We start from the raw sequence: 24,061 nt of genomic DNA on the forward strand, positions 1-24,061 counted from the left end.
ACCCTCTGGATTGCATTATCCAGCTGGGTCTGGTCCTGCCGTTGGAGCTGCAGTCCCTTGGATATCTTCTACAGACAGGACATAATTCGTCTGCTGGGCACAGGATGGAGGTGTTTGGGTGGACCTCCAAAACATAAGCATCCTACACCCAGCCAACCCAGAGAGAGATAGGAAGGAGGAGGGAGACTCCCATGCTCCTTCTGTGGCAGAGGGTCAGTCCAGCCTGGTGGGTGTCCCAGGAGAGGGGCAAGCGTCTGGGAAGGCTCCAGTTGCAGGAACAGCCCAAGAAGATGGAGATGGACAGCAGCAGCCTCAGGGGCATTTCCAGTCAGGAACCTCCTTCCCTGGGAGAGTGGGTTTAGGTGGGATTTTGGGAAGAAATTCCTCCCTGTGAGGGTGGTGAGGCTGTGGCACAGATCACCCAGCGAAGCTGTGGCTGCCCCAGCCTCGGAAGTGTCCAAGCCCTGGATGGATGGGGCTTGAAGCAACCTGGGCTAGCGGAAGGTGTCCTGTGGGTCAAGGGTGACAGAACATGAAGGGACGCCATGGTGGGGGCGTGTTGACGCCATCTCATGGGGTGCCAGGGGGAGCACCCGGCTTTCCCCTCCGCCACGGCCACAGCGAGCTGCGGGCTCTCTGTGTGCTTCAGTCCTCCGCTGCCGGGGCTCGGGGCCGCCCCGGTCCCGCTTCCAGCACTAATTCCAGCCCTGATTCCAGCCCATGCCTAGGCCGCGACGGTTGCCATGGAAACCCGGAAGTTGGTCTTCTCGCGCAAAGGCCGCCGGGAGTTGTAGTTCCCCCCGTGGCGCACAACATGGCGCCGCGGGGTCCCTGTGCCCGCCCGGTGCCCCCAAGGCGTTCACTCGGGTCCCTGTCGACAGCAGCCCACCCTCCAGATGCTCAGGGTCACAAAGCCATCAGGGGCTGCCATTTCCACCCTTTATTGCCAGTGCAGGAGCGGTGTCGGTGTTTGTGCGTGTGGGGCTGAGGCAGCGCCCAGCCCCAGGGTGTGGGCGGGGCGTGCCGGCTCGCTGGCCACGCCCCCAGGCGTGGGCCACGCCCCTCCCCTTGTAGCGGTGTCAGTGAGGAGGCGCCGCCGTCGCTCCCAAATTAGGGAGTGGGTTCATCCGTGCGGGCGTGGCCAAGCGCATGGGTGTGGCACTGGGTGTGTCCATCACTGTGGCTGTGGTCACTAAACGGGGCGGGGCCACCATCCAGGCTGGCCTGGCGCACCACCCGGCGCGGGCGAGACGAGGGTCGTGACCTCGGGGAGGGACCCTTTGCTTCCTCCGTGGCCTCAAACACCTGAGGGGGGACAGCGGGGTCATCCCATGCTGCTGTCACCCCACAGCTGGACCCCCCCTCCTGCCCTGACCCCTGCTCACCTCCCCATCCAGGGGCTCTCCCTGCAGCTCGGGGGGCTTGGGGCTCTCCAGCAGGCTGATGCTCCGCATGACAGAGTACAGGGAGATGCGGGGGCGCCGGGAGGCCTCCATCAGCCCCCCGCCAGCTGCCTCCTCCTCGGAGGGCTGCGGGGACGCCAGCAGGGAGGACAGCGGGGACAGGCCACTTGTGTCCCTCACGGTGTCGTCTTTGGGGTGCGGTGCCTGCTTGGCCGCCCGGGGCTCCCACAGGTTGCTGTGCCGGCTGCCACAGACCTGTCAATCAGCACCCGGCCACTCCCCCTGCTGGGACCCACACCCACTCCGCAGGGAGGATTTCCCGTGGGCTCATCCCACACAAAATTTCCCACACCTTTCCAGGTAGGGCACGGCCTCGGAAGCCCTATCCACTCCCTGCAAAGGGGTGTGGTCCCAACAGGCCCCACCCTCTTATCCATAGGGGTGTGGTTATGCCAGACCCCACCCACCTGTCCCCACCCACCTGGCACTCAGGATGCCCTGGTAGAAGTCGAGCTGGCGCATGAAGCCGGGGTTGGGCAGGATGCCGGGCCGGCAGTGCCGGACGTGCCGCAGCGCCCGCTCCAGGGGCCACCCGAACTCCTTCATGGCGTAGGCCAGCACCGTAGCGGCCGAGCGGCTCAGCCCCATCCGGCAGTGCACCAGTGCCCGGCCTCCCGCCGCCCTGTGGCACCCACCGCTGGCACCATGGCACACTCTGGGACAGAGCTCCCAGTGTCCCCCAGCCGTCCCAGGATCCCCAGGGCTGCCAGCATCCTCCAGCCATCCCAGTGTCTCCAGAGCTCCCCATGTTCCCAGCCACCTTACTGCTCCCCAGGGTCCATGCCCCAGCACTCCCCAGCTCCCAGTGCACCCCAGCACCTCTGTCATCAAGACCCCTCCCCATGTTCCCCTCTCCCCTGCCCCACCTCCAGCCCCTGTGCCCCCCATGTCCCCCATGGTGTCACCCCCCGTGCTTGCTGACCGGACGCGGGAGAGGAAGAGGAAAGTGTCGTTCCAGTGGGGCAGGAGCTCGGCCGCCTCCTCATCGTACACCCGCACGTTCATGTACGTGAACAGCGCTGGGAAGAAGTTGTCAATCTCCCGCGACACGTTCAGGATGTGGGTGACCCTGTGGTGACACGAGTGATGCCCCAGGGGCAGCCCGTGGTGACCCCATGCCATCCCCCGACGCTGCCACCCCATGCTCACTTATTCTGCTGCAGCTCCTCCAGGTTGGCTGCGTTCCACTCGGAGCCCTGTGTGGTGACAGCGGTGAGGGGAGGGGACGCTGCCGCCCACCCCGCCCGCCGTGCCCACGCTGCTGCCCACCAGGAAGAGGTGCGGGAAGACACGGGAAGGCCGATCCATCTGCGCCAGCACCAGCAGCATCTCGTTGTCGATGAAATCCTTGTGCTCGGCCAGGCTGTGCCCCATACGCCGCTCCAGCTCCTCCCGCACCTGGGCACCACCCTGGGTGAGGGATGGCCCTACCCGGCCCGGCCCGTCCCCAGGACACGCTGCCACCCAGGTGGCACCCACCTCCTTGGATGTGATGTTCTCCAGGTCGGCGGTGGCCATCACCTCCCGCAGCAGCGCCCGCACCGCCTGCTCCGACAGCTCCGGCGTGGCTGTCCTGGCACCGGCACCACCTTGTCACTGGTGTCCCCTGCCCCACCCCGGCCACGCCCTGCCAGGTGCAGCAGCGATTGGCCAGCAGAGCGGGGTGTGGCAGGGGGGCCGCAGGGACCTTACCGGAGGGGCGTGGGTGAGGCGGGGCGCACAGACTCGAGGTCGGCCATGGCCAGCCACTCGTTGAGGCAGCTCTGCTCCGAGCCCAATGCCGCTGCGTAGTCGCGGGCCCAGGCCAGCGTGGGGCCGCCGGGGATGTGGCCGCCGCGGGCCGCGTCCTCGCAGGCGCGGTGCAGCTCCTGCAGCACGGCCCTGCCGCACAGCAGCTGCCACCCCTGCACTGCCACCGCACCCCGGCACCGCCCCGACAGCCGTGTCCCCCTCACTGGCTGTCTCCAGCGCGTGGGTGTCACAAAAGCCCTCCCCAGCTCCTTTCCCGTGGCTGTGCCCAGGTGCCCGTGGTGCTGCCCATGGTGATACCCAAATCCCCGTGTCCAGTGAAGTGCCCACATCCCCATGCCCAGGATGGTGACAGCATCCTTTGTGTCCCCAGCAGTGCCACATCCCCCGTCTCTGCTGTGCAGCTGAGATCCCCTGTGCCCCTGGCTGTGCTCGTGTCTCCAGTCCCCGAGGTGGTGCCCACCCCCCTTGTGCTCACCATGCCACCCACACCCCCTGTGCCCAGGGTGGTCCCCACCGTACCCCCCGTGGTCATGCCCAGGTCTCGCTCACCACATGGTCTGCACAGAGATGGGCTTGAAGATGCGTGTCTGTCCCCCCGATGTCACGCTGAACCCCCTGGGCATCACGGGCACACACATGGGTCAGAGTGGGCACCCCGACCCCTCTAAGCCCCTCCCTGTGCCAAAATTCTGTCCCACCCTTACCCATCGCCGTCGAGGAACACCTGGGTGTCGCTCCAGATGGGCAGCACCATGCCCAGGGTGCAGCAGGTGGCCCTGGGGCAGGCAGAGGTCAGGGGGTGCCGACACCTCCCCGGGCCCCCCGTGCACCCCGCTCACCCCTCGTGGGCGAAATCCACTCCCAGCAGCGCCGTCTCCGCCTCAGCTCCCGCCTCCTCCGGCCGCACCAGCAGCAGGTACCGCACCCGCTGCGGCCGCGCCGACTCCAGCCGCACCGCCTGCCGGGATGGTGGGCATTGCAGGGGGGATCTGCCCCTTCCCAGTGCTCCCAGTGACCGGGAGGAGCAGCAGGCTGGGCCGTGTCCCCTCCTCATCACTTCCCATTCCATCCCTATCTTTATCCCATTCTATCCTGTCTCCATCCCATCCCATCCCATCCTGTTTCCATCCCATCCCTATCGCATTCGCTCCATGTTCCTGTTTCCATCTCAATACTGTCCTGTCCCCACCTTCATTCCATTCCGTCCCCATCCCCAGCCCAGCCTATCCATCCCATCCTGTCCATTTTCTCTCCCCACCTTGACCCCACCCATATCGCATCCCCATCCTGGCCCCGCTCCTGACCCATCCATCTCTTTCCCTGTCCCCATGCCATCCCCACGTTCCTGCAGGGGGGATCCATGTCCTACCAGCCGGATGGCGTCCTGGGGGCGCAGCAGCTGCATCATGAGGTGCAGGTGCTGCTCCTGCTGTCCCAGGGCCTTGCAGGGGAGTTTGGCTGGGGGAGGCTCGGCCAGGGCGGACTCTTCTGCAGGCAGGAGCCGCGCTGCCCCCTTGACTATGACAAAGCTTTGCCTGGGGGGCAGGAGGGTCCTGAGCACCCAGGGCACCCCCAGAGTGCTCCCCCAAAGGGGTGAAATTGAGTCTCCATCCCCAAGGTTTTGGAGCCCCCTCTCACCGTCGCTGTAGTTGGCCACGTCTGGGAGCATCTTCCTCCTACAAATTGGGAGGCAGTTCCTGGGGGAAATGTGACCCCAGGGTGTGGACCGGGCCCAGGGTCCCACAACCTCCCACCAGCATGGACACCACAGTCCAGTGACCTCCTAAACCCACCCCTGCCCCTGCTGAATAGTGTGGGCCCCACAGGGGGCATGGGGGCCCTTTGGGGGTCCCACAGTGGAGATGGATCCCTGGGGACCCCCCTCGGGATGGCAGTGGGGCAGCCCCCATCCCTGGCTGGGTGAAAGCGCTGGAAGGGGAGGCCTGGGATGAGCCCCCAGAAAGGCCCAGCGGTTACTGTGGGGGCGAGGGGGGCAGCACTGGAGGACACAGGGACAGCCAAGGAACCTGGAGAAGGTGGCAAAGTGAGTGGGAGCAACCAGGACAAACACCCCCATCCACACCCCCATGTTCTTCCCTGAGCTGTGGGGAAGCCCCAGCCGGAAGCACAGGAAACTCCAACGCGTCTGAGGGCAGCTCTGCTCCCAGCAAACTCCCAGTAAAGTCCCGTCGGAAGCGCCCGGGATGACCCCGCACCGGCAGCGACCGGAGCAACCTTCACCCCTCCACCTCCGCGCTGGCAGCCCCGGGCAGCGGGGCATTCCTCGCTGGGACCTTCCGGAGCACCGGGAACCCCCGGGCACCGAGAGACCCCGCGCAGCCCCACACCGGGATCCCCCGCACCGCCCATTTCCCCAGGGCACCGGGACCCCCGCCCCGTGTCCCCGCGGCTCTGGGACAGCCCGTACTCCGTACTCCCTCGGGAGCCGCCATGCCAGCCCGCACCGGGACCTCCCGGGGCTCCGGGACCCCCCGCCCGCCCCCCGTGCCGCTCCTGCCGGGATGCCCCGTCCCCGCCCGCCCCGGTGCCGCACTCACCGCGGGGCCGCCGGCGGAGCCCCCCGCCCGCCGCACCGTCACCAGCGCCATGCCCCGCCGCGCCGCCCTCCCGCACCAGGAAGCGCCGCCGCTGCCCCGCCCGGACGGGAACGGGAACGGCAGCGGGAGCGGGCACGGCCCGGCTCCCCCCGCCACGGGAACGCCGCAGCCGGGAGCCCCGGAGCGCCCTCCCTCAGAGCGGCACCTTCCCGGTGCCCCGGAGCGCCCCCGGCCCCACATCGGTGTGGACAAGGCAGGATTGACACTCCAGCACTTTAGACACCCTCAGATCCTCCGAAAGTGGGAAGCACCCAAGGGTCCCTGGCTCTTGGGGCCCTCCCCCAGGCGCCCAGAACGTGTGATGCCTTCCACGAATCCTCAGAAGCTGTGGAACCCCGAGGGACCCCGGCACCTTGGACACCCCCCGTTTAATCGGTGGGAATGCTCCAAGTGTCCCCAGCAGTTCACTGCCAAATAACCTCTTGTGATCCCCAGGGGTCCTCAGCCAAGGCCTGCTCCCAGGGCAGGGGTCTTTTCCCATTAATATAAACAAAATAAACCAATCCCTGGGTCAAGAATGGAGGCACTGGCCCAGATTTGGGGCGAGCTGAGGAGCAGCCCACTAGTGCCATCCACTCGCTTACTGGATGAGCACCATCACCTGAGCCCCACCCTACCTGCAGGATCCATCCCTTTCCCAGGCTCCACCCCTGGGACACCCCACCCATCACGCCCCAGGCACAGACACACGTGTGTGTATATATATATATATATAATATATGTATATGTATATGTACAGACATTCGGGGCCCCCCTGCCCCCCCACTGCCCCAAAGGATGAGGCCTGGGGGCCCCCCAGCAGTCTCCCCCACACTGCAGTGCCTTAAAACAGGGGTCACCTGCATCCCACGGGGACCCCCGGGTCCATCCTGCCCCCCATGGGGTCACAGTACAACACCAAAGAGGAGGGGACTCCCTAGGGAGGGGTCCTGGGCACAGGAGTATCCCTGGAGGGGTGGTCCCCAGGTGAGGGTCTCTGGGCTGAGGTTTGAGCCTGATGGGAGAAGAGCCCTGGATTGGGGGTCCCGGGGGTAGGAGGATCCCTGGATCAAATCCCCTGCACGGGGGCTGTGCCCACATCAGGGGGGCCCCCATCACGGGGGGCCATCCCGGCACCGGCTGCTCCCCAAGCAGGGCTGTGCCTGCGCTGGGGCACCCCGGTGTGGGACAGTGCCCGCACCGGGGTGTCCCCTGGGTGGGGTGTCCCTATCCCTGCAAAGGGTGTCCCCACGCGGGACATCTGCGTCCCTGCGTGAGGTGACCCCACATGGGACACCCCCGTCCCAGCCCGGGACGTCCCTGTGCCGGCGTGGAGCGCCCCGGGGTGCTACTTCTCAGTGAGGGAGAGGCGCAGGATGCGCTGGAGCTCCTCGTCCTCCTCCCGCCTCCGCCGCTCCCGCTCCTCCTGCTCCCTCTCCGACAGCGCCATGGCCAGGCGCAGCTGCTCCGCGAAGCTGCCGTAGCCGGGGGGGCCCGGGGGGCTCCCGCCGCCCGCACCGGGGGGGCTCACGGCAGCCGGGGGCTCAGCGCTGGGCCCAGCCTGCAGCAGCATGCTCTCCTGCAGCGCCCTGCGGAGGGGACAGCAGCCACGTCATGGGAGCCACGCCCGTGTCATGGGAGCCACGCCCGTGTCATGGGAGCCACGCCCGTGTCGTGGGAGCCACGCCCCTTCTGCCACACCCGTGCCCCACCCCGGGTGGCCACACCTGCACAGCCCTTAAATGGCCTGGGGAGCCATGCCCCTCCCCACATGCCCCGCCCAGCTGCTAACCACACCCACACCTGCGGTTAGCCACGCCCATTATGGCCACACCCTTTGGACAGCAAGAAGCTCCTCACTTTCAGCCCCTCCCCTGGCCACACCCCGACACCTTTAAAACCCGCTTCTCTAACCCCATGGCACCCGCATCCGCCCCACCCGGACACCTTTAACCCCTGCCCCTCCCAGTTCGGCCCCACCCAGGTGAGGTGGGTGTGGCACCCCAGGCCACGCCCCCACAGCTGGAGCCTCACCTTTCCAGCTGCAGGTCCTCATCGTAGGGTGGCGGCTCCGCGCTGGGGCGGGTGTTGGTGAGTGCCTCCCAGATGGTCACCTGTGGGGTGTGGCCACACATTAGGGGCGCGTCCAGGTGAGTGTGGGGTGTCTCCAGGTGAGGGGGTGAGGCCGCACCTGGTCGGTCTCGGTGCCGGCGTCCAGCAGGCTCTGCTGGATGGCAAACTGCAGCAGGTCGTCGTCCTCGTCGCGCAGGGGCTCGCTGCGCCCCGCGCCCAGCACCGTGTACCCCGCGGGCACCTCGAACACGCCCGCCTCCACCTCGCACGGGAACGGCCACGCTGCCACACACGGGAGCCGTCAGCACCCTCGGGTGTCCCCGTGGCACCCCGCAGTGTCCCATGGCACGCCACCTCCATGGCACGCTGCGCCCACGGCACCTCGTGCCACCCCGCAGCTCCCCATGGCATCCTGTGACACCCCACATCATCCCACACCCACCCCATGCCCATCCTGTTCTATATCCACGGAATCCCGGCACCCCCTGCCCCCAGGGCCCCCCCGGTCCCTCAGGCTCACCTCTGGGCCCGGAGGGCTGGGTGCCAGGGGGGTGGGTGCCAGAGGGCTCCTGAGGGGCGCAGATCCGCACGGAGCCCAGGGGCTGGTCACACCCACACAGGTTGCTGAAGGTGATGCGGGCGTTGAGCACGTGGAACAGGGGGATCTCTGCGGGTACAGCCGTCACTTAAGGCCCCAGTGAACTCCTGCCCCTATTAATCCCAACCCAAATGAAGCTTTCCCTCTCACCGATCTTGACGGGGAAGCCAGGGGGCAGCTTGAGGGTGATGAAGTCGCGCAGTTTGGCGAAGTGGGCATTGGAGATGGCCATGAGGTCAATGATGGGCGTCACCTGCTCCGCCAGCGACAGCGGGTGCTGCTCGCACAGCCACAGCGTCGCCTTGAACCTGCCCGGGCACCACCGTGGGCACGGGGACCCGGTGGGGCCACGGCCACCAGCACCACCCCAGTGCCACCACCCTGGCCACACCCCCGAGGTACAGACAACAGTGGCATGGCCCCAAAGACCCTGTCACCACCCCATGGGTCCTGATGCGCAGTGCCACATCCTGAGGACCCTGTCACCATCTCGTATGTCCTGGCCCTGGGGCGGTGGCCTCACCTCTGCACCTTGCTGGACATCTCGATGGGGCGCCCGATGTTTCGGGTCTCCAGGTCAAAGTGGGGGTCGAAGTACTCCTCGGGGGTAATGGCTGTGGGGTTGGTGGGGCTGGCAGCCTGCAGGATGGGTGCCTGGGGGGACAGCAGCACCGCTCAGCCCCCCTGGAGACCCCCAGCTTGCCCAGGGACCCATGGGATGGCCACTCACCCCGTTGTGGGTGCCGTGCTGCTGCGCGATGCCCAGGAAGGAGTGGAAGGGGGTCTTGGAGCCTGGGGGAAGAGGGGATGAGGGATGAGGTGTGAGGAGGGACTCCCAGGGCTGTCACCAGTCACACCCCTCATGGGTGGCACACCGCACACTGTCCCATGCTCGTCACATTATTCCCCCAGTTTCCCACACCTGACACCATGCCACCCAGGAAGGGTGGCGTGTCCCCACCATGTACAGGCCCCCTGACTGGCTGACAGGGCTGTCACCTTTGCTGCGTGACTTGTCCTGGTCAGAGAGATGCTCTGTCCTGGTCTTGGTGACCAGCTCCACGTTGCTGGCACTGTACACCTGTGTGGGGACACTGTCAGGCCTGCCACACTCCAGGCTGTCCCCAGAGTCCCTCCCTGTCTCCGTGCTCACCTTGGCCTCGTAGCCGCTGACCACCTCCATCTTCTCCGAGCGCCAGCCCCAGATCCCAGACTTGTTCCTGGGGGAGCGGGGGCCTCACCTTCTTGCACCAGCACTTCCTTCCCCTTTGCCCGTGCTTCCCCCTCACATGGCCCCTTCCTGCTGAGAGCTTCCCTTCCCTTCCCTTCCCTTCCCTTCCCTTCCCTTCCCTTCCCTTCCCTTCCCTTCCCTTCCCTTCCCTTCCCTTCCCTTCCCTTCCCTTCCCTTCCCTTCCCTTCCCTTCCCTTCCCTTCCCTTCCCTTCCCTTCCCTTCCCTTCCCTTCCCTTCCCTTCCCTTCCCTTCCCTTCCCTTCCCTCCTCACCTCTCGAAGGCGATGTTCCGGGTGTCCAGGTGTGTGGAGACGATGGGCGAGGTGAGCCGGCCGGCCACGTGCTCCTCGGTGGGCTGCATGGCCGCCAGCAGCAGCTCGGGCTCGTGCAGGGCCAGCGCCAGCGTCTCCGTGTACACCACCTGCTTGTCGTGGTCCACCTCCATCACCACGGCCCCCTCGTCTGCATGGGGACACCGCAGGGGTCAGCCCCCCATCACAACCCCAGGCCTGGGGGGCACTGGGGGGCTGGGGGGATTGGGGGGGATTCCTCGTACATGTAGGAGCTGAGGTAGTTCCCTCAGGAAGGGGGATCTGAGGTTTCCTTGGGGAGATCTGGGGAACTGGGGGTGCCTGGTACCATGCAAAAGAATTGAAGTGTTCCCTTAGGGAGGGGGGAACTGGAATCCCACGTGGTCTCTAGAGGGGATCTGGGAGGTCCTCATGGGTGTATGAATAGTGCAGAGGGTCTGGGGGCTCTCCAGTCCCTGTAGGGAATCTGGGGTCTTTACAGGGGTGCACTTATAGTGCAGGGCTATCGTCTGTGGCTCCCCACAAAGACTGGAGGGGCCCCAGGGAATCCAGACATGTCCTTACAGGGGGGGTGCAGGGGGCCTGGGGGCTCCCCAAGGGGACGGAGGGGCGGCAGGGGGGTGGAGCTGACCTTCCCCCTTGAAGATGTAGCTGCGGCGGCCGCGCTGCCACGTCATGTGCTCGAAGCCCAGCAGGGTGGTGTCCACCCGCAGGCTCTCGCCGCGCTTCCACACGCGGTACACGTCGCTGGGACACACCTTGGACACCAGGGGCACTGCGGGCACAGGGACCCCTCAGCCCCGCGGCCGGGGGGCCCCTGGGGACCCCCTTCCCCCGCCCAGCCCGGCCACGCTCACCCCAGCTCGTGAACTCCCACTTCATCTCCACGTAGAAGTCGGATGCCTGGAAGGGATGAGGAGCATGGTGGGGGACGTGGAGGGGCTGGGGACTCCCTGCTGGGGTCACTGGGGAGGGGGAAGCAGTCTGGGGAGAAGGGATAGGGGTCCCTTTGGGGTCCTGGGTGGGGATCAGAGAAAGTGGGGTCATTAGTGCTGGTCCACAGGGAAGGATAAGCAGCGAGTCCCAGAGGAAAAGGATAAGCAGGGGGTCCCCAGGGAAAAAAACGAGTCAGTAGGGGCTTCTGGGGAGAACTGGGGGTCCCTTCTCAGACAACTGAGGATGTGGGAAATCTGGAGAGCAGGGGTGGAGTTTCCTATTGGGGTCCTGAGTGGGGATCAGGGCAATGTGGGGAAGTGGTGCTGGATAGGCAGGGTGTCCCTGGGGAAAGAGTGGGGTCATGGAGGAGACAGGGTGTCCTGGGGAGACTTGGGGGGGGTCTCTGCTGGAGTTGCTGGAGAGGTGGGGAGTCTTGAGCAAAGGGATGGGGCTGGTAGGTGTCCCTGGGGAGCTCTGGGCTGCAGGGTGCAGTTCTGGGGGGGCTGTACCCGCCGCAGTTTGCTGAGCAGCTCGGGGATGCCAGCGAGGCGCCGCGTCGCCCGCTGGTAGTCACGGTACTGGAGCACCAGCTGCACCATCTCGGGGTCCCCCGTGCTCACCGCCTCCTGCAGCACTGGGGACACGGGGTGCCATCAGCTGGAGGCCGCCCGCACCCCTGGATGGTGTCCCCAAGTCCCCGTGGTGTCCCTGTACCCGTCCATCCGTTGGCATTCTCCCGGCCCACGTTGGCGTTGTGCCGCAGCAGCACCCGCACGGATTCCAGGTGGCCCAGAGACACGGCCAGCTCCAGGGGCGTCCGGCCACGCGGGTCTGTCAGCTCCACGTCGTGCTGGAAGGGTGCTGGGGTCACTGTCCCCTCCCCGTGCCACCCCAGTGCTCCCCCTGCGTCCCCCATGCTCCCAAGGCCTGGTGCTCCCAGCCCCTTCTCCCAGCGCAGCTAACCCGATCCCAGCGCTCCCAGTTGCTTCCAGGCCTTTGGCACTACAATCCCTTATTATCCCAGTGTCACCAGTCCTTCCAGTGCCACCAGTTCTTCCAGTGCTCCCAGTCCCCTGAGTCCCAGTCTCCCCTGGTACTCCCAGTCCCCACCACTCCCAGTCTTGCTCCAGCACTCCCAGTTCCCCCAGACGCTCCCAGTGCTGTCCCCCCCACCCAGTGCCCCCAGCTCCCCATGCTCCCAGTCTTCCCAGCCTCCCTCCAGTTCCCCCAGTCCCCTGTGCCCCCAGTCCTCCCAGTGCTTCCAGTCCCTCTGCAATGCTCCCTGTGTGCCCAGCCCTCCCAAACGCTCCCAGTCCCTCAAGGCTCCCCATCCCCGCAGTGCTCCCAGTATCTCCCAGCAGTGCTCCCGGTGCTTCCAGCCCTCCCCGCATCCCCCTCCCCCCCCCGCGCAGAGCGTTCCCGGTTTCCCCCGGCGCTCCCAGTCCCCCCCGGCATTCCCAGCGCTCCCAGTCCCCCAGCCCCGCGCTGCGGGCCCCGCCGCTCTCCCTCCCGCCCGCTCCCGCTCCCGTTCCCGGTGCCGGTGCGTGGGGGGTGCCCGCTCCCCGGCGCCGCTCCCGGCGCCGCTCGCACCGTCCCCGCGCGCAGGGCGCTGTCCAGCGCCTGGTGCCGGTTGTGCCAGACGAGCCGGTGCAGCGGGAAGGTCTCGGCGGGCCGGGCCATCCCGGCACCATGTCCCCGGGCCGCCGGGGCGGACGGACCGGGCCGCAGCGCGGGGCCTGCCCGCAATGGCTGCGCGGGGGCGGCGGCGGCGCAGCGCGGCGGCGCGGGGCGGGGCCGCACCGGGCACCGGGAGCGCCGGAGGGGAGCGGGGACGGGCACCGGCACCGGGCATCGCCAAAGGGAACGGGGCTCCAGGAAGGAGAACAGGCTCCGGGCACGGGAATGGCATTGGCACCGGGCACGGGAACGGGCAGCGGGAAAGGGAACGAGCCATTGGGAGTAGGGCGCCGGAAACGTTAACAGCGCCGGGAACGGGAATGGGAGCAGGCACCGGGAACGGCACCGTCACCGAGACTGTGGGCACCGCCACTGCAGCAGCACCGGGAATGGGACGGAACCAGCACCGGACACAGCCCGGAGCCGCCCCCTCTCACAGTGCCCCATCGGGGTTGAAACCGGGGACCCATTAGCCCCCAGCTGACCTCCGGTACCGGGGGCTGCCGGTGCCCAGGGCTCCCTGACCCCTTCTACATCATAACATCAGTGGGTGCCTGCTGCTCAGGACTGGCGTGCATCATCTCCTGGGTTTATCCCATGCCATGCCATGCCATGCCATGCCATGCCATGCCATGCCATGCCATGCCATGCCATGCCATGCCATGCCATGCCATCCCAGCCCTGCTGCTCCCCAGGAATGCCGGAGCACCAGCCCAGCTGCACCGCGCCCTGACACGCTGCCCGCAGGCAGGGCGTGGGCAGGAGAGGTGGCACCTGCACTGCCTAGTGACAAGTGACAGCCAAGATCATCCCTGGGGGAAGCCCACGCTGGCCCGGGACCCCCATCCTGTGGGGCTCCGGGATGCTCGGGGATGTCCCCGGAGTGCTGATGTGTCCATAGGGGGACATACAGGAAGCTCCCACACCACAGGAGGTGACAAGGACTCCATGCCACCCTCAGCGGGCATGGAGCCATCTCTGCCCCCAGCAGTGAGGTGGAGCCGGATGCTGTTTTTCTATATTTTTATTATAAAAACTCTTTTTCTTTTGGCATTCTCACATCTCTGCTTATGAAAACCTCACTCACCCACTGCCCCAGTCCTGCCCTGTGCCCACCCTGCCCGGTGCCCCCCCAGCACCCAGGGGCAGAGCGACCAGAGACCAATATTTACAGATGCTGCCAGGGACTGGGAGGGCAGAGGACAACCCTATGCCCACCTGTGGCTGATTTAAGGGCATCCCACCTGCTCCTTTCTCCTCAGGAGGGAGGGCAGGGGGCTGGGGGTGTCCTGGGAGGGGCAGGAGGGGCAGTGGCAGAGCCGGGGGCACAGGGGACCCGTGGCACAGTATTTACAGGAGGTCCCCCTGGGCACACACTCACACACAGCCACACACGCACACGAGGGGGTGTCACCCACGGGACGGACACAGCCGCGCGGGGAGGGGGGACATGCCGGCCGGGGGTCCCCGCCGGCCCCTTTGGCACACACGGCACTGGGAAGCGGGCGGGAGGGACGGGGGCTGCCTTCATCTGAGCCGGAGAGTTCCTGGAGGACCGGGGGGCACACCGGGGAGAAGGTGCCAGGCCGTGTGCCCGGCGCCGGCGGTGCCACCGCAGCCGCGCCCCCGGGTGACACCGGCACCGGGCGTGTCCCCCCACAGCCCCTGGGCACACGAGAGCGGAACACACGCAGGAACCCAACCCAATAAATTAGAGGTGGGGTGGGAAGGGGGCGTGGGGAGGGTCAGAGCCCGTTGGGGGAGCGCTGGATGAACGGCACTTTGCTGAGCTCCACCACGGGCGAGCGCGGCTTGTTCTGCATGCGGGGCACCCGCTGCAGCAGCTGCTGCGCCTGGCGCTGCGCGTCCCGCAGCTCCTTCCGCCACTGCACCAGCTCGGGGTCGCTCTGCGGGGCGGGAAACTGGGTCAGGAGGGCGGACAGGGCAGGGCACAGGGAGGTTGGGCCTCCCCACGCTGCCAGGGCTGTGGGGTCGCCCCATGTTTTCAGTATTGATGCCCTGGCCTGGCTTGAAGGACTAAACATGCAAGTGGGAAGCAAGAGGCGGCTAGCAGCCAGCAGGGGGGATGGCTAGCAGGCAGCAGGAGGTGGCCAGCAGCCAGGGGGGACACTCACATCGCACTGCAGCACGAACTGCTTGCCCCCGCGGATGCGGAGCAGGATGCACTTGCGCTCCTTCACCTGCGTCTCCTCCACCGAGTCGATCTCCTCCATGGTGAGCAGGGACTGCTGTGGGGACAGGCTCAGCCCGGTCCCCGAGCCCTCACCGGGGTCCCCCCAGCCCTCACCCCCCGCTGCCGGGCCCTCCTTACCGGGGACTCGCCCTCCCCGCGCCACTCCAGGCGGTTGGGGAAGAGGTAGAAGTAGCGGCGCTGCCACTGCGTCAGGAAGGGGTTGCCCAGCTTGGCCATGTAGCCGTGCATGATGCAGTCCTTGCCCATGGCGTACTCTGGGACCACAGGGAGGCGGGATCAGCACCCGGGCTGTGGCCAGGGGTGGCTCAGGGTGGAGGTCCCTGGCCCCACTCACCCTCCTCGTGGCCCAGCTGCTTGTTCTTGGCCTTCTTGCGAGCCTCCAGCTTGTCGGTGTCGGCGTTGACGGCGTCAAAGACGGTCTCGGTGACCTCCTGCTGCCAGCGCTCCGAGATGGTGAGCGGGAAGTTGCGGTACAGCTCCTGGTCGCTCTCCAGCAGCTGGGCAGGGTGGGATGTTGGGGTGGGGGGCTACAGGGATGCCCCACGCCCCCACACTCGGCCTCTGTGCCTGGTACCTTGATGCCCTTGGTGTCCTCCTCGTCAAAAGAGCCGATGTCGAAGGCGTCAGCTGCGTTCACCTCGCCGCGGGGCGGGACGAGGGGTGGCGGGTACTGCGGGCAGCAGTGGGGGTCAGAGGGGTGACTGCCCACATCTGTGTCCTCGTCCCTGTCTCCAGGCATGGGCACACACCCCTCACCTTCTGCAGGAACACCATCTGCCAGTCCAGGCCCTTGAAGAAGGGCTCTTCCTTCACCTCCTGCGCCCTGTGGAAGGAGGAGGGCGGGTGAGCGTGGCCGCAGGGGGGACTGTGCCAGCACACCTTGTCCCGTCCCCTGAGGGCCTCGGGGACACTCACCCCCGCCCCATGCAGCCCAGGCGCCGGTTGACATCCCGCTGCAGCAGCCCCTCGAGCAGCGAGCGCAGCTCCGGGGAGAAGGAGTCCGGCAGCTCCACGGCCTGTGGGAGATTCCATGAGCACGCTGGTGAGCGGGACAAGGACACACACTGACACACAGATGGGCACAGACATGTGTTCCAGGCAAAGACCAGCTGTCCCTGACCCCCTGCGTGCCTCTCAGAACCAGGGTGTCCACGCCTTGCCCATGGCTCCCTCAGTGCCCCCGCTCACCATGGTGAGGGTCATCCGGTCAATCTCGTGCTTGTCCTTCGTCTTGTGCTGCCGGAACGGGCTGTGCCTGCGGCGTGGAGGTTCAGGAGGCTCAGCGGTGCCCAGCTGTGCCCAGCTGTGCCCAGCTGAGCCCACACTCACCCCCGGAGCAGCTTGAAGAGCATGCAGCCCAGCGAGAACCAGTCGGCGCTGCTGTCGTAGGCCACCCCCTTCTGCAGCACCTCCGGCGCCATGTACCCGTGGGTGCCCCTGGGGAGGGGGCACAGGGGGGTCAGGGGCCGCCCCGGGAGGGGGGCAGGGCGGGCAGGGGTGTGGGCACACTCACACGCTGGCGTGGGGCTTCTTCTTGGAGAAGTCGCAGGCCAGGCCCAGGTCAGAGATGCGGACGTGGCCAAACTCATCCAGGAGGATGTTTGCTGGCTGTGGAGACACCGGGAGACATGCTGAGCCCCAGAGTGGCCCATGGCTATGGGGTGGCAAGATGGGAGGCTCTGTGGGATTTGGGGGTGTCTGAGTGCCCCGGAAATCTCAGGGCGCCCATGGATTTTGCTGTTGGGGTGTCCATTAGACCTGACGGTGCCCTCTGGCCTGGGTGAGTGCCCACAGCATTCTGAGGGCTCCCGCAGGCTCTGTGACACCTGTGGGTGCCCACGGGGTGGTGGAGGGGTTTCTAAAGGCCTGGGGATGTCCTGCGGGCGGGGACGGTCACCTTGAGGTCACGGTACACCACAAAGCGGCTGTGCATGTGCTCCAGGCCCAGAATGATCTCGGCTGCGTAGAACCTCATCTCTGCCTCCGAGAAGACGCCGTGCTGGGACAGGTGATAGTGCAGGTCCCCCCCTGTGGGGACAGGGACCGGCTGTCACCCGGAGCAGGGGTGGGCAGGGGCCTCTGTGCCCTGGGCCGGGGTCTCACCGTTCATGAGGTCGAGGATGAAGCTGAGCTTGTCGGGCGTGTGGAAGGCGTAGGACATACACACGATGAAGGGGCAGTCCTGGCAGGAGACACGGGGTCACCCTCCCTGTCCCTGTCCCCTGCCCCTGTCCCCAGCGCAGCACCCGTGTCCCTCACCCCAGTGCTGACGAGGGACAGCATGATGCGCTCGTTGAGGGCCAGCGTCTCGCCCTGCTTCATCTTGATGCGTTTCTTGTCCAAGCACTTCATGGCGTACCTGGAGGGGTCACCGAGTCCCTGAAGCCACCACGTCCCCTCAGCAGGGCCAGCACCCAACTCCCGCCCACCGCCGTGACGTCCCTGCCAGCCCCGGGTGCCTGCAGCCACGACAATATTCCCGCAGCCCCCTGACACGTGTGACCACGGCAACGCCACCGGGACCCCCCAGCACCCCAAAACCCCAGGTGGGCCCAGAGCATTCCCGTTACATTTTGCCCGTGTCCGCTTTCCGGCAGCCGTAGACCTCCCCGAAGCCGCCACGGCCGATGATTCGGTGAACGCTGAAGTCGTTCATGGTGAGCTGGAGGGGTGGGGAGGAGATTGGGATGAGCCTGGACACCAAGCCCTGCCCCAGTTTTCCCAGGTGAGGGACACAGAGGCTCGCTGGAAACAGATCCCCTCCCTGGGAGGTGAGGGGCAGGGATTCCTGCTCACATGGATGTTCAGCTCCACGTTCTTCCACTGGCAGAACCGTGTGAACTTGTCACTGCAAGAAGAACAGAGAGGGCAAGAGTGGAGATGCCGGAGAAACGTGGCCTTCAAAGACTCCCTGGATTTGTCTCGAGACAGGAAGCACCCCCCAGAACACTTGGGAAAGGAAGAGACCCCCAAGTCCCCAGTGTGGGGATCCCTGGTCGCTCTCTGGGCTGGGAGACAGTGGGATGGCACACCCCAATCTGCATGGGAATTTCCTCCCAACTCACCTCTCAATGAATTTCTGGAAGATGCCCCCACGCAGGTTCTGGCAGATCTCCTCAATGTAGGGCTGGGGAGGACACAGGGCTCAGCGCTGGGTCCCCAGGGCCACCCAGGTCACCCTGATCCCATCATTACGTGGGGTCTCCTCCACCCCTGGGGTTTTACATTCCCCCACTGCCACTTCCAGGCCCCTGGGGATGCTTCTGCCATCTCAGTCTCTGGGGACCCCAACATCATTAGCCCTGGGGAACCCTAGGGTGACATCCAGGGTCCCAATCACTCTGAGGACCCCCTGCTACCTCCAGCCCCCAGTCTCCCATCACCCCATGGGGACTACAAGCAATTCCCCCTCTCTCCCAACATTCTGGGGACCCTCTCACCATCCCTCAGGGTCTCCATTCCTCCTGGGACACCCCCCTCCTACTTTCACCCCCAGCCCCCTCTAAGGATTAACCCTCTGAGTGTCACAGGTGGCAAGGACACCTGGAAGAGATCTGGGGTCCCACCTGGAAGAGATCTGGGGGCACCTGCTTCTTGCTCAGGTGGCTCTGGACATGCTCTGTGGCGCTCTTGGAGAAGGGCTGTGAGGGGAACGGGACCATGTCACCTCGGGCAGAAGGGACAGTGGCCAGGCAGGGATACACAGAGAAGCCCCCATCCATATGGCTGGGATGTGACTCCCAGGATGGAGCCTGTGGGGGGTGTGGAGCTGCCCCTGAGGACACTGTGGGCGCACTGGGGACATCCTTCCCACCCCAGTGCCTGGCACTCACATGGGAGCAGGCCAGCAGCTCCTTCATGATGTAATGGTCGAAGATATGGCGGCTGCGGGCGGCTCGCTCCTCCTCCGAGTCCAGCTTCTCGTACTTCTTGATCTGGAGAGGGCACAGCTCCAGTGGCACGGGGGCACGCAGAACGCTGGGAATTGTGGCCCCTCAGGGTGCCATGTCCCATGGGAAGGGTTATCCCATGCCCTCGGACAGCATCTCCCAGCTCCCTGGGCAGCATCACCTCGGGTGGTGCTCTTGGCACTGTGTCCATGGGCCCTGGAGGTACAGACCCCACTCCTGGCTCTCACCTCCTCATAAAATTCCATCAGGGGCTTGGCCTCCTCAGCCTGGTTGAAGGCGAAATCCCGGAAAAGCAGGTAGCCTGCAGGGACAGAGTCACAGCGTGAAGGGTGACAGACCCTCGGCCCAGGCCAAGGGACACAGGGACATCCCCTGGGCCTGCCCAGCCCTGCTGCCACCCCAGTGCCAGGCTTGGGGAATGCCAAGCAGGGACCGGTGAGGACTTGGCAGGGTGACAGGGTGACGAGGGCACAGGTGGCGTGGGGAGCAGCACCCTGGGACAGCGTGGGGCAGGGAGGGGGCTGCTGTGGGGCACAGTGGGGGCAGGGGCACAGGCGGGCACACGGAGCAGGGCGGACGTGCCCGGAAACCGCCGGAGCGGCAGGAGGAAGTGAGAGGCGCTTCCTGCCCCAGATGGTTTGTGCTGGCGTGGGGGGAAGTGACAGGACAGGGGACACAGGGTGGGGAACGTGTCGCAGCCCCCGGCACCCCTGCCCAGCCTGGCCCCACAACCCCCCCGCCATTCCCGTGGCCACTCTCGCTGCCATGGTGGCCACCAGTGCAGCCCCCCAGCCCACCCATGCTTGCCCATGTGCTCGTGGGTGCTGGCCCAGTTGCCCCCTCGTGTCCCTGCCAGCCCCCGTGTCCCCAGCTCACCGATTTTCTGCGCGAAGATCTTGTCAAATGTCACCTCTCCCCGGTCCTCCAGGTACTTCTGCATGACGCTGCGGATGCTGGGGACACACCAGGGGCTCAGCCGTGCCCCTGATGGACCCCTGCTCCCCACCCCTCCTCTCCTGCTCCTCCCGTGTCCCCATGCTCCGGTGGCACGCATGTCCTACCATCCTGTGTGTGCCCGCCCAAGTGTGGCACGTTGTGGGTGCCAGGAACACAGCGTGTCCCACGCACTGGAGCCCAAAGGAGGGTGGGGATGAGTGTCACCCCTAAAAAAGCTTCTCAGGTGCCTGGCACTGAAGGCACAGGAGGGCACCGGGGTCTGGCAGGGCAAGGGGGACCACGACCCTCTGCACACCTGGGTACAGGGTGTGTGTGTGTACCCATGGGTGTGACACGGCAGCGGCAGAAGGGACACACAGCTGGGTGGGACAGCAGGATGTGTGTGTGTCCGGGTGTCTGTGTGTGTCCTGTGTCAAGCAGGAAGCGTGTGTGTGTGTGTGTCCGTGCGTCTGTCTGTGCAACAGGCGTGACACTTGTGCATCCATATCGGTGTGTGTGTCCGTATGCGTGTCCCGTGTCCGTGTGTCAGGCCAGGTGTGACCGGCACACACGCGTGCGGGAGGTGTCTGTGACCCGCGGGCGCGTACAGGCAGTGCCGGGAAGGGGTGACCGAGGGAACCGGGGGTGGCGGACGGACGGACGGACAAGCGGAGGGGCAGCAGCGGGGCCTCACCTGGGCTCGGGTAGGACGATCCTCTTGCTGGCGCGGGCGGCGGGCGCGGCGCGGCTCTTCTCCATCGCCATCAGGTAACTCACGTCCGCCAGCACCGCCTCCAGGTCCGCCATCGTGCCGCGCCGCCGGCCTCCCGCCGGCGCCGCACCGGCCCCGGCCCGACCCGACCCGCCGGCCCCGGAACCGGAACCGCGCCCGGAAGCGGAACGGGGCCGGAGAGGAGCCGGGCGGAGGAGCGGGGAGCGGCCGGGAGGGGCTCGGCGGCCCCGGGACGCGGGCGGCGGCGGCGCCCGGAGCGGCGGCAGCGGAGCGCGGAGCGGGGCGCGGCCGCACCGGGGACAGCGGGGCTGGGCGGGGACAGCGCGGCCGCGCCCGCCCGGGAGGGACCGTGACACCGGCCGTGGCACTGGCGGCGGGTGTGACACCGAGTGTGGGGCGCTGCGGGCGTGGCCAGGTGTGGGGGTGTGGCGCTTTCTGTGTGCCTTTGTGCCACTGTGTGAGAGGCGCCACGGGTGTGTGTGACAGTGGCCGTGTGTGCGCCACACCGTGCGTGCCATTCCATCCAGTGTGTGAGCACGTGTGCCATGCGTGACAGCGGGTGTGACCCAGCCGTGTGCCCGGTCCCTGTCCCCGCGGCCACGAGGGGACACCTGGAGGGGACAGGCAGGCGGGCGGGGCGCTGAGATTCGTTTGGTTCTGGTGCATCACCGGGGGAGGCACTTGGTGGCACTCGGGGACCAGGGCACAGGGAGGGTGACAGTTGCCTCAGCCACCTGTGGAGGATGATGCCACCTGCCGTGTGCCTCGCCATGCAAATGTCACAGCCCAGCCGCCGCGGGGACCTGGGCCGTGACATCCCCGCAGGATGGGGAACCTAAATGTCACCCTGGTGGCCCAGGAATCCACTGGGAGAGGGCAGCTTTCCCACGGGATGTGGAAGGCAAGAGCCCCACAGGCCTCTGGAGGACCTGTGGCCTTGGCAGGAGTTGATGAGACGCAGGGACAGGACAGCTGCCACCACCCGCAAGGAGACAGTGGGGACACCCGGACATCTGCCACCACCAACGGTGCTGCAGCTTCCTCTCGAGCAGCTGAGAAAGCCCCAGTGCTGGGGACAGGGGTGACCCAGGAGGTCCCAGCCCTGCCCTTGTTCCCTCCACTTCCCTCACAGACAAACGGGCAGAGCTCCCACTCATTGATTTTAGTTGGTCATTTTTTTTTTCCTCTTTCTCTTTTTTATAATTCCAAAAATCCACTCCCAAGAAACAAAATATTTCCTGTAGGAGGCTGGGGTTTTCCCTCCCTCCACAACAGCTCACCGAGCCTGGTGCTAATATGGTATAAGCAAAGAGCTTCTCTATAAAAATTGAGCATGGGAGAAGGTTTGGAAAGCAAAAATCCCCAAAATACAAAAAAAAAAAAAAAAAAAAAAAGAAAAAAAAAAAGGAAAAACAAAGAAAACCAAACCCACTTGCCAAGCAGGTGCCCTCCCTCTGCCCCACCCAAGAACCCCCAAACCCAGCTGAGAGAGTGTAAGACTTGGTTTGCTTTTACCCTTAATGCTTACATTTAATTTTAAAGCACAAACATCAGAGATGGACTCTAAATTGCCAACAAAAAAATAGATATTTACAATATTTCTCCGGGGAAGGGAGGGAAGGAGGAAGGGAGGGAAGGGGGGGATTGAAACAAAACAAAACCACAACCAAACCCTTAAACAAGTGACTTTGCTTGCAGGAGTTGTCTTTAGGGAGCAGGCTGGGTTGGTTTTAAATCACTAAGTGATTTTTATTATATATAATTCTCTTTTTTTCTTCCTCGTGGATTTGCACCACGCCGGGGTGGTGAGGCGGGTGGCACGCCCGAGTCTCTGTGGCTGAAGGCGGGGGACACGGTGGGAAGGGGGTGCTGTCCCCGCGGGGGAGGGAGCACCTCGCCCCTCTCAACCCCAGCTCTGGAAATTTTCTTTCGCGTTGCAAAACTCAAAAGGAATCCAAAGGAAAAATAAAAGCTTTAATTCTTCTGACGTCTTTCCCGGGAGCCACCGCCGAGAGGCCGAGGCCGAAGGCTCCTCCTCTCGCCTTGGGGAGGGTGGGATCCTGCTCCGAGTGGCTCCGCTTCCGCTGCACTGCCCCTTGTCACAGGCACTGCGGGATTGTCCCCTGGTGTCCCCTTGCCGGGGACAGTCCCCGCGGGCCGCCTCTCCTCCTTTATTGCTTCTGAAGCAGCGGGGGGTTGCAGGCTGCCCCCCGGGGACCCCTGCGGGGCTGGAGACCGGTAGTGGTGGCAAGGAGGGGACACCCCGATTGTGCTATCGGTACGCTGCCAGGGAGAGAGCAGGGTGCTGACACCGGGGGAACAGAGAGGGGGAGCGCCCAGGCACAGGCAGGACAGGGAGGGAAATAAAATAGTGACCCAGAAAAAGAAGATTCCAACCTTTTTTCCTTTTTTTTTCCTTGTCTTTTTTTTTTTGTTTTGTTTTTTTGTCTTTTTTTTTTGTTGTTTTTTTCTTAAAGTGCAAAAAACTCTCTGCTGCCCTAGAGAGAGGTTCTTTGGACCAACCATTCATTGCAAAGGAAAATCGGCAGCGAAAAGGGGGTGGGGGGGAAGGAGAGGACGATGCCAGTTCGGTCCCAGGCTGCAGAGCAGCCCTCGCCCCTCCGGCCCCAGAGTGCTTAGTGATGCCGGGAGCTGGGGAGGAAGAGGAGGCAGCTCCCGTCCCCACCCCGTGCTCACTCACCCCTGGCTGATGCTTCCCGAGTCCTCCCTGAGCTCTGGTGTACCTGTGGGTTCTCCCCTGCTCCATCCCCTCGGACAGACGAGTTATCCCCCAGCCCCTGCTCCCAGGACACCCTGGCCACGGGGCTCCTGCCCTGGGTGCCCAAAGAACTGCCCGGATGCGTGGGAGGAGGAGGGGCACGGATAGCAGTCCCTGCAGCCAGACGAGGGGAAGGGAAAGAGGGGAAGGGAAAGAAAGGGGGGAGAGCGCAGGGAAGCGCCGGGCTGGTGGCGGCACAGAGGGGGATGGGTTGTTCTGGCTCTGCTCCTGCTTCCTCGGAGAGACCTCGACCCTCAAAAGCTTTGTGCTACCGGGGAAGTGACAAGTATTTCAAGGCAAGGAGACAACGGGGAGGAGGGGAAAAGCTGGGGGGAGAGGGTGCCCCATTTCTCTGCACAGAGGCCTCTGTTACAGCCCACGCCTCGGGAGCGGCCAGCCTCCGGGCCGAGGCTCCCTGCCATGTGCCCGTTCCTCCTCTGGTACTGGCCAGCCTGGCGGGACATCTTCCTCGGCAGAAGTCCCGGGGAAGGAGGAGGAGGAAGGACAGTGGAGCGAGGCCAGCGAGGGCCCTGCCTGCCGAGTCAGGTGGGAGGCAGCGGCAGGACACGCAGGGCAAGGGGGTAAGTGGAGGAGCAGCTCTCCAAGAGGGGCAGGATGGGCTCTTTTCCTTCTCCTCAGTCTGCCCCAGGGAGGGTCTCTAGCTGATTTTTTGGATCAGCTTCTCATCGGACAGGCAGTAGAGGCTGTTGATGGACAGGTCCGAGATGAAGTGCTCACAGGCTTTGCGGGTGATCTGTTTGCAGCCCCGCAAGTCAATGAGGGTGACGTTGGAGATGCGGCGCAGGTACAGCAAGGCCTGGTCCGTCAGCTTATTGCAGCCTGCGGGCA

At 65.4% G+C, this 24,061-nt stretch overlaps 4 protein-coding genes across 4 annotated transcripts in view; all 4 read right to left on the bottom strand.

Moving 5' to 3' along the window:
• Nucleotides 1–925: 925 nt before the first annotated feature.
• Nucleotides 926–6,013, bottom strand: SSH3 (slingshot protein phosphatase 3). The gene is given in 15 exon segments (XM_077784437.1): nt 926–1,305; nt 1,386–1,647; nt 1,885–2,085; nt 2,386–2,532; nt 2,613–2,659; nt 2,733–2,861; nt 2,943–3,036; nt 3,156–3,344; nt 3,765–3,830; nt 3,920–3,991; nt 4,055–4,173; nt 4,585–4,750; nt 4,873–4,891; nt 5,774–5,837; nt 5,840–6,013. Coding segments are annotated over 15 exon segments (1,944 nt in total). The 3' UTR covers nt 926–1,110.
• A 513-nt stretch (nt 6,014–6,526) lies between these two features.
• Nucleotides 6,527–12,713, bottom strand: ANKRD13D (ankyrin repeat domain 13D). The gene is made up of 15 exons (XM_077784337.1): nt 12,552–12,713; nt 11,676–11,811; nt 11,471–11,595; nt 10,883–10,928; nt 10,657–10,800; nt 9,987–10,176; nt 9,637–9,703; nt 9,483–9,564; nt 9,214–9,275; nt 9,007–9,137; nt 8,634–8,791; nt 8,406–8,552; nt 8,004–8,167; nt 7,847–7,926; nt 6,527–7,401 (listed from the first exon to the last, which is right to left on the bottom strand). The coding sequence occupies exons 1-15, from the start codon at nt 12,639–12,641 to the stop codon at nt 7,161–7,163; spliced, it is 1,863 nt and encodes a 620-aa protein (XP_077640463.1). The 5' UTR covers nt 12,642–12,713; the 3' UTR covers nt 6,527–7,160.
• A 931-nt stretch (nt 12,714–13,644) lies between these two features.
• Nucleotides 13,645–20,562, bottom strand: GRK2 (G protein-coupled receptor kinase 2). The gene is made up of 21 exons (XM_021555937.2): nt 20,395–20,562; nt 19,641–19,717; nt 18,992–19,065; nt 18,687–18,788; nt 18,420–18,494; nt 17,919–17,980; nt 17,650–17,701; nt 17,424–17,515; nt 17,113–17,212; nt 16,957–17,035; nt 16,751–16,881; nt 16,367–16,461; nt 16,183–16,290; nt 16,042–16,108; nt 15,769–15,869; nt 15,610–15,676; nt 15,428–15,523; nt 15,188–15,350; nt 14,971–15,107; nt 14,774–14,887; nt 13,645–14,545 (listed from the first exon to the last, which is right to left on the bottom strand). The coding sequence occupies exons 1-21, from the start codon at nt 20,505–20,507 to the stop codon at nt 14,384–14,386; spliced, it is 2,067 nt and encodes a 688-aa protein (XP_021411612.1). The 5' UTR covers nt 20,508–20,562; the 3' UTR covers nt 13,645–14,383.
• A 1,375-nt stretch (nt 20,563–21,937) lies between these two features.
• KDM2A (lysine demethylase 2A) overlaps nt 21,938–24,061 on the bottom strand; it is a 33,583-nt gene continuing 31,459 nt past the window's right edge. Inside the window, exon 22 of the mRNA XM_021555935.3 lies at nt 21,938–24,052. Coding sequence (XP_021411610.1) covers nt 23,871–24,052 — 182 coding nt within the window. The 3' untranslated portion in view covers nt 21,938–23,870. The remainder of the gene's footprint in view (nt 24,053–24,061) is intronic.

Source organism: Lonchura striata, chromosome 6 (assembly GCF_046129695.1).
Source record: "Lonchura striata isolate bLonStr1 chromosome 6, bLonStr1.mat, whole genome shotgun sequence".
NCBI classification, from domain to species: Eukaryota; Metazoa; Chordata; class Aves; order Passeriformes; family Estrildidae; genus Lonchura; species Lonchura striata.